Source organism: Hyaena hyaena, unplaced genomic scaffold (assembly GCF_003009895.1).
Source record: "Hyaena hyaena isolate Hyena2069 unplaced genomic scaffold, ASM300989v1 scaffold_408, whole genome shotgun sequence".
In the NCBI taxonomy this organism is placed as follows: Eukaryota; Metazoa; Chordata; class Mammalia; order Carnivora; family Hyaenidae; genus Hyaena; species Hyaena hyaena.
Genome location: NW_024081041.1, coordinates 655,976 through 675,899, shown reverse-complemented (window position 1 = coordinate 675,899; position 19,924 = coordinate 655,976). Strand labels below are relative to the sequence as shown.

Sequence of the window (19,924 nt, the reverse complement as noted above, 5' to 3'; positions counted from 1 at the left end):
CCAGACCTCCCTCCCAGAGATCTGAATTATTTGGCCTGGCCTAGTGCCTGTGTAGCTGTGTTTTATAAGCCCCTGAGGTGATTCTAATGTGTAATCAGTGCTGAGAACCACCATTACGCTGGGTAGGTGACAGTAATTTGGAAAGGGCTTGGAAACTGTATTAGGAAACACTAATGCTTTGAGGTTCCAAAACATTCCCTTTAGTGTCTATTATTTTCTTCTTTTATTTGTGTGTTTCATCTTTCTAGCTAGATTGACAGGCATAATTACTTCTTTTACTTTTTAAAGATTTTATTTGTTTATTTATTTTAAGAGAGAGAGAGAGCATGCAAGGGAGGAGGAGAGAGAGGCAGAGAGAATCCTTCTTAGCATGGAGCCCGATGTGGGCCTTGAACCCACAAACAGTGAGATCATGACCTGAAATGAAACCAAGAGTCACACACTTAACCAACTGAGCCACCCAGGCACCCCAGGCATAATTACTTCTATGTCTCTATTCCTCTGTCCTCAACATATGCTACATGTGCTCATATGTGATATATAACCTCATGCTTCTCATCTTTTTCTCAAACATAGTCCAGAAGGCTTCCATAGCCCATCACCCTCACTAGGTGGCACCATGTGTGGCTGCTGTGTCCCAGGGAGTTCCCAGCCTAGACCTAAACGCCTAATGTGAATGGAGTGCTGTTTGTATAATATAATTAAACAGGGTCGGGAGAGTAGCTCTTAAAATAGCCTATTCCCAAACTCACTTAAAAACAAACTTCCCCTGTTCATAAACCTTTGAGTAAAAATAACCTTCAAAGAAGTGGAAAGTTAGAAGAGACGTTTATTGGAAACCAACCACTGTTTATAAAATAAATTTAATAACAAGAGATATACACACGGATCATTTAAGGGACCAGACCTTCAGAAGGCAGGAGAGACAACCTACCATAAATCATAGTCCCAGAGATCAACCGGAACCTGAGCGACCTCTACTCTGGCCTCTGCCCTGTTTTGTAGCTTGGAAAGTCATCTCTGCTCTCCTCTCTAGAGAGCCAATATAAAATCATAAACCATCAGAACCGGAAGGATCCCCTGGAGATCATCTCTAATTAGAGATCTCATCACTTATAAAAAGACACCTCAGCTATTTGGATGGTGGTCGGCAAGCTCACCTCAGAGTAATTCTGAAGAACAGCCACTCCTACCACATCAGAAGACAAGCCCTTCCAATTTAGGACAGGTCTGCTTTATTTATTTATTTTTTTTAATGTCTTTATTTTAGAGAGAGAGACAGCGTGAGCAAGGGAGGGTCAGAGAGAGAGAAATACAGAATCCAAAGACAGGCTCCAGGCTCTGAGCTACCTGTCAGCACAGAGCCCGTCGCGGGGTTCAAACCCACGAACCATAAGATCATGACCTGAGCCGAAGTCAGACGCTTAACTGACTGAGTTGCCCAGGCACCGCAGGACAGGTCTGTTTTAAAGAGTGACTTCAGCTTGGGTCATCATCTCATGACTCGTGGGTTTGAGCCCCACGTCGGGCTCTGTGCTGACAGCTAGCTCAGAGCCTGGAGCCTGCTTCGGATTCTATGTCTCCCTCTCTCTCTGACCCGCCCCTGCTCATGCCGCCCCTGCTCATGCAGTCTCTCTCTCTCAAAAATAAATTTTAAAAAAATTAAAAAAAAAAAAAGAGCAGCCTTACCCTGAGTTGTAATCTAGGGTCGTTCCCCCACATACACACTCCACCTTCTCCTCTGTCCTCCTCCCCTCTCCCCAAACATGTCCACCATCTGCTGCAACACCTAAGTCACTACCCCTTTCCAGTATTTTTAAAAAGCTGGTATGTGACCCATACATCTTCGCTTCTGCAGACCATCTTTCCCGAGGATCCTCAAATTCCTTGCATGAAACTATTTTGAGACTAACACCCTCCTAACCACATTTCTCTGCATACACCCTAGTTTGACCAAGATCCTTTAAAAGATGGATCCCAGGGGCACCTGGGTGGCTCAGTCAGTGAAGCCTCTGACTCTTGATTTCAGCACAGGTCATGATCCCATAGTTCGTGAGCTCTAGCCCCGCCCCAGGCACTGTGCGGACAATGCAGAGCCTGCTTGGGATTCAAAAAAAAAAAAAAAAAAGATGGATCCCAGAACCTAGCATTGAACTTCTTCAACAAACACTTGTTGGATGCCTAGCGTGTGCCAGGCACTCAGGCCCTAGAGACAGAAAAAAAATCAGTCGAGCTGAGGAGACAGTCAAACCAAACCATTAAAACATTAAAAGAAGGTACAGGGAGTGCTCTGAGGAAGAAAGCACCAAGTACCTGGAAGAAGGAACAGATGTGCCTGACACACTGAGACAAAGATCCAGAAAGGTTTCCTTAAGGAAACATCTTTTAAGCTGAAACATTAAGCAGCATTTAAAAGGCTAGGTTTTTATTGGCTTCCTTGACAGTCCATCACACTGGTGACATACTGAGAATGAAATCCACTAAAATCCTGAAGTCTCTTTTACACACGTTTCTCCCCCCGCCCCCATATTTGTGGAATTCAATTTGGGGACCTAAGTCAGAATTTGACATTTATCTCTATTAGGTTTCTTCCTGTTAAGGTTCAAAGCTTTGATTCCTGGGTTTTTTTTAATTATTTAATAAGTAAATATGTGAAATGTTATGACTTTTGAAACTGTGGAACTCAACTGCAGTACTAGTAGGTACTAGTTTTTATTTCTAGCAGTAGAGTATGTCAGTGTCTCCCTCCCACCTCCAGCAATATGTCACATTAAAACACACACACACAAACAAAACACTTTGCCAATTTGATTGACAGGGTGGTACCTCATTTGTTAATTTTAATTGCTCTGATTACTAGAGATTGAATGCCTTTCATGTATTTATTCATTATTTGTGTTGTTTTTCCAAATTCTCTTTTTATGTCTTTTGCCCAGTTCTCTCCTGCAAACATGTACTTTTCTTACTGACTTGTACAAGTTCTTCAAATAGTAACATTAATTCCTTTTTCACATGCTGCAAACATTATTCCAGCTTTCCATTTCAATTTTAACTTTATTTATGGTGATTATTGACATCCAGGAGGTTTTATTTTTCTCAAGAAACCTAGCAATTCAGCTTTTCTTTTGTTGCTTTTCCCTTTGGTACCATATTTAGAAAAACTTTCCCAAGTTCAAGATTATATCAATGTTTCCCATATTTTATCCTGACACCTTTATGGTTTCATTTTTTGCATTTAAATACTTAATCCATATGGAATTTATTCAGGTGTATGACATAAAGTCAGGGGGACCGTACATATTTTGTTCCACCTGGTCAGCCAGCTGTCCCAACACCATTTACTGAATGATTTGTGTTTTTTGTACTGATTCAAAGGGCATCTTTATCATATGCTTCGTCTCCACTCGCATCCACCTCACAGGGATCTGAGACTCACTCAGCATACCCACACCTGAAATTCATGATCTGCCCCTCTTCTCCAGCGTTCTCCAACTCTGAATGGTTATTTGTTCACTACGTTTTCATGTCAAGAACTTGGTTACTCCTTACCCCTGCCCTCTCATCACCACTTCTCCTCCTCCCCCCCCACACACATATCAAGTCATCAAATTGTAGTCAACCCTGTCTCTAGAATATAGCTCTAATCCATCATTTTATGTCCAAATCTGCACCATGGCTGTAATCTACAACACCATCTTATTTTTCCTGGACCTCAACAACCTCCTCACTGGGCCCCCAAATAAATCCACTCTTGGTTCCTCTAGCACACTAACTATAAATAAGAGCATGCCATCTCCCTACTCTCAACTTCCAACAGCCTCCATTGCTGTTAGAACACAGCCCAAGATTATTTAAGTGATATGAAGACCATGTGACCTAGCCCCTGTCTACCTCTACCTCATGCCTTTGGTTCTCACACAGTTTCTAACACACCAGCCACCTTTTCACTCCTTGAGGGCTCCCAGCTGCTTTTCATGTCAGAGCCTTCTCATGTGAAGTCCCTTCTGTCTTCCATGCCAGCCTCCTGCCTTAGCCGGTTCCTGCCCCTCACACACATGCCTGCCTAACTCCAGCTTACCTTTCAGAGTCCAGCTGAAGTGTCACCTCCTCAAAGAAGCCTTGAGTAGGGGCAACTGGGTGGCTCAGTCAGTTAAGCATCCAACTTTGTCTCAGGCCATGATCTCGGGATTTATGGGTTCAAGCCCTGCATCAGGCTCTGGGCTGACAGTACAGAGCCTTTTTGAGATTCTCTCTCTGCTCCTCCCCTGCTCATGCTGTCTCCCTCTCAAAATAAATTTTTAAAAATCTTAATAAAAAAAGAAATATAAAATAGGCAGAAGGCAAAGTGGGGTTTTGGCTGATGAGTTTTACGTCAGTATTAATAGCACCAAGTGCAAAACCAGGCACATAGAATTTAGAGTATAGAAAAAAATATTTGCAATATATTAGGTGAGGAAAAGATAGATTGGAAAACTATGTGCATGTATGTGTGTGTTCACACAAATACATATATGTGATTCAAAATTACACATATAAATACTGAAAAGTCATATGCCAAAATGACAATTGTGGTTAGCGGTAAGTAATAATATTACAGTGACTTTGTTTCCTTTTCTGTGTCCTTCTGAATCTTCCCAAGTTTCTACAATTAACTAATAAATATAAAAATCAGAGAAAAGGTGTTTTTAGGCTTCTTCCCCAGGAAACAATGTTCTTAATGGGGTTGTGTTACATACAAAATCTGTGACAGTGATAATGATAATAGCTAATACTTATTTATTGTTTTCCAAATGCTATGGAAAGTACATTATATAAATGTTCATTGAGTCTTCGCACTGTATGATCAAGACATTGTCCTGACCCCCCTTCTATAGATGAAAAAGTTCAAGTTGTTCATGGGAAGTCACACAGCTGGTAAGTGGTGGAGCCCAAGATGCAAACCCCGGGGATCCGACTCCAGAAATCCTTCTCTCATACGCTGCTTCCCACAAACCTAACCTTTTTGCTCTTGATTTTCACATCCTCCATGCTTTTTTGATGCTTGCCCTTTGGGGAGGGGATCGAAATCGATGATAGATGCACTTCTTGCATGAGGTGAAAGTCAGGCATCCACTACATGTAGTATCTCTGCTTCAAAGCACACACCTTCCCAACGGGGACATGGAAACATGCAGAACTGAATGGGGATTAGCACTGACCACTAGACAATCCTCCCCCCATTACTGGCCTTCACAGCACCATGAGCCTCTCCTTCCTGTCCTCATCACAGTTGTGCTTTACATTTGCTTGTTACCTGACTGCTTACTATGTGCCAGGCACTATTCTGAGCACTTTACGTGTGCTACTTTTCACCATTATTGTCCCCATTTTATACATAAGGAAACTGAGGCCCAGAGAAGTTAAGACACTAGCCCAAGGTCACAGAGTGAGGAAGTGATGGAGTCAGGTTTGACCTCTGGCTCTAGAGGCATTGCTCTTGAATAAATAAATGAAGGTATGTTCTCCATTTTCTAAAAAACTTTCTATCTCTTATTAGGACTGCCTAATTTTATTTCTATAGGTCCTGAATATTTCTCATACATCGTATTTCTAATATTTTGGTTTTTTATTATTATAAATGGAAATTTTAAATTATATTTTCTAATTGTTATTTTAGATATCAAGGTGTTTACATGTTTACTACTTTGTAAACTTTTTATCATTTTATTTTATTTCATCATGATAAGTGTACTCTTTAATCCCTATCCCCTATTTCTCCTCTCCCCCCACCCACTTCTTGGTAACCATCAGCTTGTTCTCTATAATTAAGAGTCCGCTTCTTGTTCTGCCTCTCTTTCTCTCTTTTTATTTCCTTTGCTCATTTGTTTTGTTTCTTAAATTCCACATGAGTGAGATCATATGGTATTTGTCTTTTTCTGACTGATGTATTTCTCTCTAGCTTTATCTATGTTGTTGCAAATGGCAAGATTTCATTCTTTTTGTGGCTGAATAATATTCCATTATGTTATGGAATCATCTTTATCCATTCATCTACTGATGGACACTTGGGCTGCTTCCCTAGCTTAGCTGTTATAAATAACGCTGCAATTAACAGAGCAGTGCATGTATCCCTTTGAGTTAGTGTTTTTGTGTATATTTTGGATAAATACCTAGTAGTGAAGTTCCTAGATCATAGGCTAGTTCAATTTTCAATTTTCTGAGGAGCTTCCATACCGATTTCCACTATGGCTGCACCAATTTGCATTGCCACCAACAGTGCAAAAAGAGTTCTCCTTTTTCCACATCCTCACCAATACTTGCTTCCTGTGTTGCTAATTTTAGCCATTCTGACAGGCGTGAGGTAATATCTCATTGTAGTTTTGATTTGTATTTCCCTGATGAGTGATGTTGAGCATCTTTTCATGTGTCTGTTAGCCATCTGTATGTCTGTAACTCTGTAAACCTGTTGAACTCTTTCATTAACTGTAATTAATTGATTCGCCGTTGTTTTAGCTCTATAATCTCATTTCTATAAATAAAAATTCCGTCTCCTCCTTTCCAACATGAAGATATCTATCATCTTTTTTCAACTAATTTTTGTTTTGTTTAAATTTAGTTGTTTATTTTGATTTGAATTTAATCACAATTTTTAAAACTACATCCATAGATATATACTGCCTTTATTCAGTCTCTCTCTACCACCTACCCCCTCAGGCCCATTCACTATGACACCAACAGTGCCTCTTTTCTAAATCACAAATATGACTCTTTCACTCTTACATTCAGAAATCTGAACCACCTCCATGTTTTCTGTATGACAAAGTCTTTCGGCATAACTATTACTTTTTATAATATGGCCCTAAACTACTATTTCATCTTCATTTTGACCATGATTCCAAAATGCCCCTCACTTGTGACCCCTTTTCTCATGATTTGCCCAGATGCTCCTTCCTTATTTTCTTCCCTGGGACAACCATTTACTTTCTGGGGCCAGCACAACTCCCTGTCATTTCATCCCTGCTCTTACCATGTCTTCAGAGCACCACACGTAGACCTCTGTCATGTGACCTGTCATGGCCCAACTTGAACATGGGTACTTATTTAGAGCATAGGTCAGCAAACTTCCACGGAGCATCAGATGGTAAATATTTTTGGCTTTCTGGACCATATTTGATCTCTGTTGCATTTTTTTCCTTCATATTTGAATGGTAAAACCAGTCTTAGCTCAGAGACCATTAAAATACAAAACAAAAAACAAACAAACAAAAAAAAACAAGCAAAAAAACACCAGGCCACCAACTATGCCTCTTCCTATTTATAAGTTCATCTCTCCCAGTGAACAGGTATAAGCTACCTGAGAGAGGGGACAATCTCTTCTTCATTTTTGTATTCCCCAACTCCTGCCACAGAGAAGGTATTCAATCCTTGAAGTCAATTGAACTGAAACATCAATAATTAATTTTTCCTGATGAGGCAAATACATCCCTGGACAATTTTCCCAAATCTTGAACTACCTTAACAAAAGTCATTATGCATTTTCAGCCTCCTAGGCATCTTAAAGTAAGCTATATCTCCAGGGGAGGGGAGAGGTAATGCTGTTCATCTCATTTAGTAAGAAAAACTCTGATGTTCAGCCAAAGAGCCTCTCCCTCCCCAAAGGCAGAAAAAGTACTTCTTCTATGAGAAACTAGACTGCTCCCTACGCCCCCACATGGAATAGAACTCCAGCAAACTCTTTTCAAGTAACTGAGTCAATTTCTCATTTCAGGAAATCATCTAGACTTGCTGTTTGAAATATTTGCCAGGTATCCACCCTCGCTATCAATAATAGATCTACCTCCCATCTCACCGGGACTGGGGAAGAAGCGTTTTACTAAGTCATTAAGCGCCAGAGAAACATGGACAGTTACCATTCTTCTTTTTTTTTTTTTATGTTTTTTTTTGAAGCAGGCTTCAGGCTCTGAGCTGTCAGCACAGAGCCCAATGATGGGCTCAAACCCAAGAACTGTGAGATCATGGCCTAAGCCCAAGTTAGACACTTAACACTTATTCTTATTGCTATCACCCTGCTCCATGGTTCTCCCAACCGAAGCGCTCCAGAAAGTGGTGATCACCCCCTCCCTGGTTAAGAAACCAACACTGTTAAGTTTTTAGAGAAGAGCAGCACTTTCCTGGCATAATCTCTGTCTTAACTTTGAGGGCTAAATGCCTGGCTTGCTGGGGCTCTGACAGCATGAGCTAAAAAGGAAGCTGGGAATGGACAGAGCTGTTACAAAGGAGGAAATGACCCACTGCAGGCCTGCCCTGTGAGACTGAAAGTCCAGTACTGTTTCCATTGGAACAAGGTGAACTTGAGGCTAATCCCATTCATACCTACAAGAGGCAAGCCCTTCTGGGACCGGAGAGGTAAAGCACCAGAAGGTCCAGACAGCATCAGTCCTCAAACCATGCACTGCTTTTGAATGTCTGAGTAGAGCAGAAGCCAGCAGCAAACCTCTACAAAAGAAAACTGGCAGAGAGCTGGCCATGCAGTTGGGATCCCCGCCTGCAGGCCAGGGTTCAGGGGAGGACTCCCGGTCTCATAAACATCTGGAGTGCCGTGCAGGGAAGGAGCCAGAGTGAGTCATCCTGTAGGGGCAGGTTATACCTAGCACAGCCCCCAGTTCCTGGAGCACCAGATGGGTTTCAACAAAACAAACCCCAAACCCCACTTCCTAGAGGAGGTGAGGAACCCAGTGTGCTCTAGAATGGAGATGAGGGGGGCACTTGAGGGGCTCAGTAGGTTGAGCGGCTGACTGCAGCTCAGGTCATGATCTCACAGTTGTGGGTTCGAGCCCCGTGTCGGGCTGTGTGCTGACAGCTCAGAGCCTGGAGCCTGCTTCAGATTCTGTGCCTCCCTCTCTCTCTGCCCTTCCCCGCTTGTGCTCTGTCTCTAGAAAAATAAATAAATGCAAAAAAAAAAAAAATTATTTTAAAAATAAAAAAAGTTAAAAAAAAAATAGGATGGAGATGAGGAGGCCAAAAGTTAATGAAAACCCACCTTGGGGTGCCTGGGTGGCTCAGTCAGTTTAGTGTCCGACTTTGGCTCAGGGCATGATCTCACAGCTCCTGAATTCCAGCCCTGTGGTGGGCTCTGTGCTGATGGATCAGAGCCCTTATCCTGCTTCAGCTTTGTGCCTCCTTGTCTCTCTGCCCCTCCCCTATTTGCACTCTGTCTCTCTCTCTCTCAAAAATAAACAAACATTAAAAATTTTGTTTTAATTAAAAAAAAAAAAAAACACCTCCACCAGGCAAAACAAGCAGTCGCAGATGACTGGACCCTATGGCTAGTCACACAGAGGGCTTGGCTCCCTGTACACTAGTTGTCTCCAGGACAAAACATCATTTCACACACAGGAGCTCCTGAATTCGAATGATGTGCTTACTAACTGACATAGTTAAGACTCAAGCTCTGCTCAGTACAGAATCGCATTGGCCCAGCCACCTCCAGTGTCCAACGAAGTAAGAAAGGACACATTTACTCCGCACTCTGTAGCCTCACCTGCCCAGACCCGTGCTGCTCCGGGCTTCTCTTTGAGGGGTCCCAAGCACAGTTAAACCCACCGTGTGCAGAAAATGCAAAATCAGAAGAGGTGCAACGTGCTCTGCTAGTACGAGGGGGACTAAGCTTGCAAATGCGAAACGTGAGAAAGGACATGCAGCACGTGCACACCGGATGGGTGGGAACCAGCTCCGTCAGCCTTTCTGTTAGCTTGATGTCCCCGGACACACGGTTGACTCTGCAAGCACTTGGCCTGTTTACACGTGGACGAGCTGCCCTGCTCAGAACAAGCCTCAACTCCCAACACCCGCTGAGAGGCCAGCGGCGACTCCGGCAGCCGAGTGCTACATCCTCTGCTTGCCGCCCGCCGCGCGAGACTGCCTCGCACTAGCGACTGGGAAGAGGGACACTTGCTCCTGGAAATGAGGTGATCTGGTTAAATGAGGGAGGGGGGGACTGCAGCGTACACGTGGGAGCAAAGAAACCGACCAAAATAAAACTTTCAATCAGTACGCTAACAGTGCTTTACTAATCATGCAAACAGCAAGGACAGAAAACGTAGAATAGAAGGTGTGGTACGTTACCCAAGAGCCCTGCCAAAGACCGCATGTCCTTCTCCATCAGCATGTAAATCTCCTCCTCTGAGAAGCGGCCAATGCCGTGGCCGTGCATCTCGCGCTTCACAATTCCTTTCGTTATGTGGCACACGACCCACCTCAGCAGGTTACTGAAGGGACCGCCACCACTAAGAGAGAGCATCTTCCGGGTCTCATTGAGATTGTCCACCCACTGGCAATAAGCTAACGTCCTGGAATTGTGTGGAAACAGGTTACTAGCGGGCATTAGATACATGTCAGCTCCACAGAGGCCATTTCCAGTGAGTGCGTCAGAAGTTAGCACACTCCGGAGGAAATGAGTCAGCGCAGCTTTTACAAAGAGCAGCGTGCATAGCAGATAGTACAACGGCTTCTGGTCAGGGCCTAGACTTCGGGTCTGGAAGAGAAACTAAGACAAATCCAGATAACGAGGCCATGCTACAATTCCAGCAAACGTCTCTTGGCACCCGCCCTCAGACCCTCGCCCACCCCCCAACCTCCCAAGGCTCGCTTCTGCTTCCTCTGAGACAACCCCTCAGAAAATACTAGAAACCCACTACAAGAGGCTTTTAGGCAGGACAGTGTGTGCCTACAGGGACACCAGGAGGGAGGCACAGTGACTGCGGTGCTGGCTTCACTCTCCTTCTTGATCTAAGTGATGGATATGCAGGTATATGCTCTGTGGTAATTAATTAAGCTGCCCTTTATAAATTTTGTACGATTTGTGTGTGCATTTTACATTCTACAGTGGCAAAGAGTTTTTTAAAAAGGAAAACTTCTGCCTTTTTGACAGGGGATTAGGGAGTAGGTAGACCTGCCCGTGTTTATTATAAACTATATAAATTATAAATATTATGTATAGGATTTGCTCTCCAGAAAATCGACTCTGCTTCCGTTTGTTTCTCCAGGGCTCTTAGAGTGAACACAAATACCAAAGGAACTGAGTTGAGTTGTTTTTCCCATCTGGGTGGTGCATGTGGCCAAACGCTCTGGCCGGGAGTTCCCACGTTCTGCGCACAGATAGCTACGCAGCTACTCGCTGTCGGTGTGGTGTGCTGGCTGCAGGCTCAGGCCGACACTGATTTTGTTCTTTGAACTTGTGCAATGGCAGGACTGTTTCTACGGCTAAGAATGCTGGTGGATAGAAATAAAAATGGTTTCCTGCTGAAGGCTGAGGAAAGTGTAGTAGTGAGAGTACAGATGTAAGATATTTTAGTTTTTCCCCATAATGAGCAATAAAAGATAGACGGACAGTCATGTCTACTCCTAGTGTTAGTTGACAGAGTAATGATGGTCACTTTGAAAAAATGAGAGTGAAAAAATATGTTTGCAGAGAGAACACAAGTAATTGTAATAAATTATAGCTACATTTCGACCTCATCTTTTTAAAAGAAAAACAGAGTCCCTGAAATGTTTATCATTTTATATAATTCTATTCTTTCCCATGTTCTTAACTCTACAAGAAAAGAAAAGAAAGAAAGAAAGAAAATAAGAAAGGGAAGACTTCTCTAAAAAATTTTAAGCATTCCTGATTTTTACTGAAAAGTCCTATAGCCAATTTCAACATACTCTCTGAACCGTAACCATAACTCTTCTTTGGTACCTTTTTAAAAGAATGCTTACAAATCTTGTTAGAAAGCTTTGTGTACTTCTTTTTTATGAATTTCTCAAAATAAAGTATTGAGTCAAAGAATGGACTTTGGTGAAAACAGGAAAAAGTACATTGCAATGGTAACAAATACGTACAGTCTGAACAGTCAACTGTTATCCTTTGACATAAAAGATCTCACATTCTAGTAAATTCTTTATAAACATACAAACTAAATACTTTCCTACTTGCTCTTCTTTTTACACCTGCAGTAATTAAGGTATCAATTTTCACATTCCATTAGAATAATTCAGCACTTTGATTCTAATTGTACTAGACTGAAATACACAATAAAAGGGGTATAGCATCCTTGATTATTTTGCAAGTCCATGATCTGAGAATAAAACTGAATTATCTTGATAGGTGTGACCAGGTAATAGCATCCAATAAGCATCTAAAGAGTACAAATGAGGAATATGGTGGCTCTACACTGACAGGTTGATCTGGGGGGGAAAAGTACCTTCTTTGTAGACAAATATACAGATTTTATGATAAGCATAACTGGTCCTGAAGGATGAACAGAAGCTCCCAGGTGGAGCAAAGGGAGAGGGGGAGAAGGAGGGAGTGTGAAGAGCACTGGCTAGGGGACACAGGAGGCCTGGGGAAGCCTGTAAGAATAGAGGCTAGAAGGGTGGGCCAGACCCAGATACGGATGGGCCAGAGACAAAGGTTGCTGAACTTTATTTTGGAAGCAAAGTTTAACCACCAAAAAGTTTTAAGCAGACAAGAAAGGTAACAAGATTTGTGTCGATATAAAGGAAGGGCTGGAAGTGGAGAAACCATAGGTAGAAAGGCTGTTAGAAGACTGGCAAATATGCCCAAGAACTAGGGCAATTTGCAGGGGTGGTGGGGGGGAGGTATACAGAAATGCAGAGGAGAAACCCTGAGATTTGAGAAAAAGAGTCTATTGACTGATGGATTAGGTAAAAGGAGAGATTAGGTATTTTCTCTCAGGCTGATGGTTTAAGAGGATAACAATACCATTTGCCAGTATGCGTGGGCACACACCAAGTACAATGGATTTAGGTGATGAAAGATGCATTAAGCTGTTGCATTTGAAGGTCCCATGAAACCCCCAAGTGAACACATCCAGAGGTTGAGAACTAGGAGACAGATTTAGACTCAAGATAGAGAATTTGCAGGTGAGGGCATGTCAGTGAGAGTTCTACAGCTGTCGGAGGAAAGGGGTCACCTAAGAAAGTTTCTAGGGTAAGGAGTGGTATTAGGAAATCCACAGCTCAAGGAGCAAGAAAGAAGGTGAAAAGGCCAGGCTGGAAGGGCCAGCTTGGAGAGGAATAGAGACACTATGTTCTTGGAGATGGAGAGGAAGGAAGTGTTGCAAGAGGTGAGGGGCTGCAGAGAGGTTCAGGGTTCCTGCCTAGTGACTTCACGGGCACAGGATGAGGATGCAGCGATGGAGAGAGAGCTCTGGATGACAAATGGGTTCGAGTAGCAGATGGGGAGGGAAGAGGCAGCTGTTCTGGGTCACACAGCTAAGCTGGAGGAATCCCAACCAAGGCAATGGTGTAAGGTTCTCTACTTGCCTTAGCAAGTTGAATGGAGGGCACAGAAGAAGAACAGTGGGTTGATTTAGAAGTAGCTACCTCTAGTAGCTAGAGGTAACCTGAGAAACTGGTCTTCCTCTGTTCTCTTTCCCACTCTGCTCTTGATTTCCTTCCCCGTTCCCTCCCTGTGCCCAATACCGTAGGCCAATGTCAGGGAAGAGAAGCAAACGAGGGCCAGGCAGGCTCTATAAGGGTCAACCCCTGTGAAGTGGGTACAAACTTTAAACACCAAAGAAAATGGGTCACTCATGGATGCCTGACTCAATCACTGCAGGTAGCGAACCTCATTTACACATGCTTCCATATCATTACAATCAAGAATCCACCTCCTCCCATAACCAAGCTTCTGGCAAACTATTGACACTTGACCGAAACCACTGTCCTCCAAATCAATGATACCTCCTTGTTGCAAAACCCAAATAAAGACTCTTCCTATATTTATCTTTCTTGAGCTTTCTGCAACATCTGGCATTATCCATGTCTTCTGTGGAAGAACTCTCCCTCAGCTTACATCTCTACTGCTTTTCCTGTCCCATCATGCATATTCCAGAGATTTTCATCACTATGCCTCCTACTTCTTACTCCACACTTGTGGGGGTGACCTAATTTGCACCCGTGATTTCAAACTGATGACCCCCAAACCCATACCCAGCCCAGACCTTTGACCTGACACACAGGGGTCCATGTGAGGGGTCCTCAGGACCTGCAAACCCACATTTCCAAGACTGGGCTCATCATCTTCCTTCCCTTCAAATCTGCTTCTCCTCATCCAAACCCGAAAGTATCCTAGGTGTCGTTCCTCACTGTTCTCTTTCCCTCACTCCTGACAGCCAGTCTGCCTGTGAGTTTGCCCCTTTCTCCAACTCAATTAGCACGTCAGTCAGCCCTTCAATGTTTCTCAATCCACGTTTCTCAATCCTGAGCACCCGGTGGCTTCCTACTGACATCCCCTCAAGGCCCTTCAGAAACCCAAGTGCCCCAGGGGAGCCACGATGAGCTCCTAAAACATAAATCGAGTCATAGCAGGCTGCTGCTCAGAGTCATTCATGAACTCCTCATAACTCCTGGGCTTGGCACGCCAGCCCCGCCACAGTCTGACCCAGGCATGGTCTGGCCATTCTCTGGCCCCATCCCCCTGCACGGCCTCCCCCGCCACACAGAATCACATATACCTCCTCTGTCTTACCTCTCAACTGCAACGGATGCTGCTACTCTGCCTGGATATCCTAATCTTCCCCTGCCACCCAGCCCCTGCACCCACCACTCTGACTGTCCCTAACTTCTGTGGTGACACCATGTCCTCTGGGAAGCCTTCCTCTCATCACTCCAGCAGGTGCTGGCTGCCTTTCCTCAGTTCTTCAAACTCTCCCCCAGCACCAACCATTACGACGGCTCGACGTGTCCCTCAGCCTACGAGTCACCTGAGGACGGAGACAGCATCTGATCACCTTGCTTCCCCTCCACCCCCATTCCTGCACGGAGCCTGGCCACGAGTAGTCATTCATTAAGTTTACTGAAAGAATGATCTATTGACTGAAATGTAAAAAAGCTTCACTTCTGAGCCAGCTACTGCCAAGTAGTGTTTCTAAGGGCTGCCAATGTTTAAACGGAAAGACGGAAAAAGAGACATGCCTTTGAAGAACGAAGAAGGGGCTGACATGTTCCCTCCCGAGGTCTGTGTCACTCTCTACTGGGAAGAGGCCCGCTGCACAAGGATTCATGAATCATTAACTGGAGAGGGCAGGGAGGGCCAATGTGGAAACCAGGCGAGGAAGAACAATTAAAAGAATTCATCATTCTGAGAACCTCTTTCGGGAAGTTGATACTCATTTTCTTTATCACAACTGATGATTCTGATCCCTTCTGCAAAATGGGGTCAAGGTTTCTTTTGAAGACTGATTAGCTTAGTCAGAATGGAAGAATAAACACTGTTCAACATCTTTAAAGGAGATCAAGAGGACAGGAAAGAAGAGCTGACCCCTGCTGTTTCCATGAAGATATCTCTCGTTATATACTGACATGAGGCCTGGCCCTTTGCAGAAACGGTATTAACCTGTGGGGAACCACACACCATGGCAAACTACCATTTGATGAGTGAATCTTTGCATGTGGCCTTCCTGACCGTGAGGACGCATTTCTCCATGCCCTGCTACATCCCTGTTGTCTTTTGCTGTCTTCCACATGCATGAGGGTGTAGGAGCATATGACCAGCTTCTGTGGCTTCTCTGGGTTGCACAGGCACTAGACTAGCCCCTCCAAGCAGGACCTCTCTCTACATCTAAAACTGGGGGTAAGAAGGAGGATGGAAGAGGGGAACACATCGACCCAGTTTTAATCAGGGAGAAAGACTCCTGGCTTTTAGATAATCTGGGTAAGTCATTTTTGTAAGGATCCTACCTCCCCCATTCAGGGAAACTATACCAAAAGCCAAACTCAAAATTTAAAAATTATGGCCAACCTAGAAAAAAAACTGAAATCCCTATTCTGATGCCTATATTTTAATTGGTCAAAGTGGGATGACTAGATGGCGTGACCACGGTGCCCTGCACGTTTCCCTGTGGGGCTGGAAGACTTAACACACTACTGTCTCAGACAAAAGAGGCTGCAGTGTCTGTTACCAAAAGTCAATTTCATCCCACTAATTTGACCACGTGTCTCTCATACTTCCCTTTATACCAACTTCCTTGCGTTGGATCAAAAAAGCATTCAGTGGGGTGCGCCTGGATGGCTCAGTCAGCTAAGCGTCCGACTTCGGCTCAGGTCATGATCTCACAATTAGTGGATTCGAGCCCCACGTCGGGCTCTGTGCTGATGGCTAGCTCAGAGCCTGGAGCCTGTTTCGAATTCTGTATCTTCCTCTCTCTCTGACCCTCCCCTGCTCATGCTGGCTCGCTCTATCTCTCCAAAATAAATTTTTAGAAAAACAACATTTAAAAAATGTTTTTAAATAAAAAAAAGAAACCTGTCTTCTTCATGTCCAGTAATAGTTTTATAACGCACGTTGGACATAATTGTATGGATTTCAAGTGCAAAAAAAGCCCACCTTATAGCACAATGTGCTTACTTGAACAATCCTGAAGCAGAGCCTAGGAATTATGTGATGGTATTTACATAACAATGTCAGTTTTCCATTGTCTTTGCTTTTTCAGAAAATCATACCTGGAGTATGTTTATAGTTTCAGACAAAATAAACATATCTGAATACTCCAGATAGTTTGAATCAATTGAGTCAAACAATTGATTTCATCTCCTCCACTGCTGGAAATACAGACACAGCCTTGGAGCTTACTGACCATCAGGATTTATCCAGCTCTCATGAAAAGCTCATACCTGTAGTATTTTCCTACATACTGCGGTCCATTCCTTATGCTGGACCCGGTTTCCACAGGTGCACATCTTGCATGTGGCCCAGAGACAAGAAAGAGGGAAACAGGAGAGGAGCCTGAGGAAGAGTGTCCACAGACTCTCTGCCTCAGGCATGTTCTTACCAGGGCAACAGGGGTCTTCTCTCCATTAGGATTTAGAGCTCACAGGAAAGCCTGTTCGAGGTCTTCTCAAGGCAAGAACATAGTTAATGGCTAAGGAACCTTATGAAACAGAGGAAGGCTTGTTTTTCCTTCTGCTGCTTGGGACCAAAGGGGATTGAAGGAATTAGGAATTTGTCTCTGCAAATGCACTGGATATTTGTACCTCAGTCAAGACCTGAACTTCCACCTTCACTATTTCTTCCTCAAATTAACCTTTGAGGAGACACACATGAGAAATAGTAGCTAAAGCCCCTCTGCAAAAAAATACATTGTAAGTAAAGAGTGGATTAGAGAAACAAAACTATCCTTAGAAGAGTCAACATATGACCTAAGCAACTCCCCAAACACTTGGGTTTTTATGGTCCATAAAATTCAGATTCTTCGCCACCAGAGTACGACCTCCCAGCCCACCATCCGCCCCTCCCCTGCTACTACCCTTCCCTCCTCCATCAAGAGCTGCCTCCAATCAAGTATTACCTGTGGCCAGTGCAGGGAAAGAAGGGGAAGGAAGGGCAGAAGATGAACTTCTACCACAGAGTAAAGATATAAAACATACCCAGAGCAAAAAGCAGGGACAGGTGGTAGTTGGGAATCTCCGTGGATCAAAGCCTTTCTAACTGGAATACACATTTTATGACCCACTACAAAAATCAAAGAGTTGTAGCAAAAGTACCAATGAACATTTAAGATGCCTCTTTCAGCCTCTTTTCAGGGAGCTCACAAAGCAATAGCTCTCCGCATTAATGCGCCCATCAACCAAACGAGATGGTGCTTTGCGGGGCTGCATCAAAAGAAGGCACAGAGGGTCAGGGCGGCCCTGTGCTGGTTCTTCATTTCCCTCAGCTGCTGCAAAGTGGGGACCGGAACCTGGCAAGCAGGTGAGATGGGCTCTGTGCCACAGGCTTTTCCCTGAGGCTAAGCGCGTTACATGCCGTCATCCATTTGGCCCATCCTACAACCCCTGCACCCTTTAAGAGGGGAAGTCCAACAGTTCTTCACAAGTTTTAAAAGGAAAGCACATGGGTTCATTCCAGGAGCAGAGTTTATGATGACTTCCACGCTAAGGGGCACCCCTGCCTCCACTCTGCCTGGATCCCCCCTTATTCCCACCCCTTTCACCTCTGCAGGAGAGGGGGCAGAGAAGTGGTGTTTCAGGTCTGCCGTGGAGTAAACTGGGCAGGAGCTGCAAGCAGAAAGAGGAAAAGAGAAACAGAGAGCCACTTAAAATCCAAGAGAGGGACAGCAAGTTTCCATTTAGAAGGAGAGCTGAATTGATGAAATAGGAAGGTGAGGGAAAGAACTTCTAAAATCAACTCCATGCTAAGTGTCTCTCTCAGTGGAGGAAGGTAAGAACTACTGCATGAGCAAGTGACCCAGGAGTAACAATTAATGCCAAAAAAAAGCAGGCCCATGATTCTTAATTCAATCTTTGGAACAAGGTAAGTTTACAGAAATCGGAGAGAAAACTTATCTACTGGAGTGTACACAAAGGTACGAAAACTCCAGAAAAAATGGATGAAAGGAAAAGAAAAAAACAACCCACGTGACCATGAGTTTATAAGCCAAGGAGAACCACGTCCACCTAACTCACATGTCCCAGCCAGCACAGCGCCACATGCAGAACACGGACGACTCGTCAACACAGTGTGAGTGTGTGCCTCAGACAGGAAAACAAGCTAGGTGTGAGCCAGTCGGGGCCAGGGCACCCAGAAAGCAGTACTACACTTCACTTCCGGAACACAAGAGAAGCTCTCGTCATCTCAGGAAAACTGGCAGTGAGCTTTACAAAGCTTCAGTAATCTATTTCACCTGAGACTTCCATCCTGCCTTAGTCTTCTGTTCCCTCCCCTGCGTGTCTGATGTAATAGTATTGTAATTCGGCAGTTGGTGTTAGTAAAGGGCAGGATCCGTTGAGATCCCTTCCTCACCTCAATGAGATCAGGGGTCAGCAAACCACAGCCCATGGGCTAAGAAGTCTGTACATTTTTAAATGGGGGGGGGGGGGTCAAAAGAATAACATTTTGTATTAAATGAAATTTCAAATGTCAGTGTTTTTATTGTTTTAGTGAAACAGAGTCATGCTCGTCATGTCCATGTCATCTACGACCCGCACTACAGTGACAGAGTTTACAAAGCTGCAGTGGGGCCATGGCCTGCTCAGCCTAAAACGGGTGCTGGCTGGGCCTCTACAGAAAATGTCTACCCCTGGCTTAGAGACCTAGACACTCGATGGTCACAACTTCGACCCTCAGTCAGTCAGAATGTAGAAGACTTTGCAAAGGCTGGGGAGTATCTGAGAAGTGGAGCAGAACTTGGGCTTCCTCCGCAGGCTGGGGACAGGCCCTGGGCTCTCGCCAAGCATGCCCGGGGGACTCACCAGTAGAAGTGCTCCTCCACCATCTTGGTCACTGCTCTGGAGATAGCTCGTTCATGAGGGCCAAGGTTTTTGTTTAAATTCACTCCGAGTTTCTCTTCCAGAAAGTCAATTATGAATTCCGTGCCAGAAACTTTTTCATGATTATATTCAATCCAAGGCATTTTCCCTTGAGCAGAGAGTTTTCCACCAAAATAATTCTAAGCAGAGTCAATTTGAAAAAAGAGAAAAGCAATGTTTTATTAAGTTTCACTGTATGGTTAACAGAAACAAACATTCCGACCCTGTATTTGACAGTGACTAGACTGTTCAAGTGAATGAACTCAGCACAGAAACTCTTTAAGACAATAAATAGTTACTCTTGGAGAGAAAAAAAAAGAAAAAGGATTTACCTCACATGAAGACACTACTTTACTCCCACAGATTTTATCCAGGACTCTTGTATAGTGAGTGTTACAAAAAAGACCAGAGGTAGTGTTGAAATGATCCTGGTAAGAGTCGTCCAGTTACAATGCATGAGCAATCCACAAATGCCAAAAAAGAGTAAATAAACCATCATGGGGCTGGCACTGACCAGGCTGGTAACCTAAGACCTCATCTGAAACCCAGGAGCTCATGCCTGAATAATGTTTAATACTGCTACACTGCAAACAAGTGGCCCCAGAAACGATAACACTTGGGTATAACAATGTAT

At 44.0% G+C, this 19,924-nt stretch overlaps 1 protein-coding gene across 7 annotated transcripts in view; it reads right to left on the bottom strand.

The window, feature by feature from the left end:
• The window catches only part of FAXC (failed axon connections homolog, metaxin like GST domain containing), a 72,027-nt gene that overhangs the window by 30,525 nt on the left and 21,578 nt on the right, over nucleotides 1-19,924 (bottom strand). For all 7 annotated transcript variants that reach the window (XM_039252126.1, XM_039252130.1, XM_039252127.1 and 4 more), the window contains 2 exons: nucleotides 19,234-19,430; nucleotides 10,105-10,328 (listed from right to left, as the gene is read on the bottom strand). In XM_039252126.1, the coding sequence (XP_039108057.1) occupies nucleotides 10,105-10,328; nucleotides 19,234-19,430 (421 nt within the window). The remainder of the gene's footprint in view (nucleotides 1-10,104; nucleotides 10,329-19,233; nucleotides 19,431-19,924) is intronic.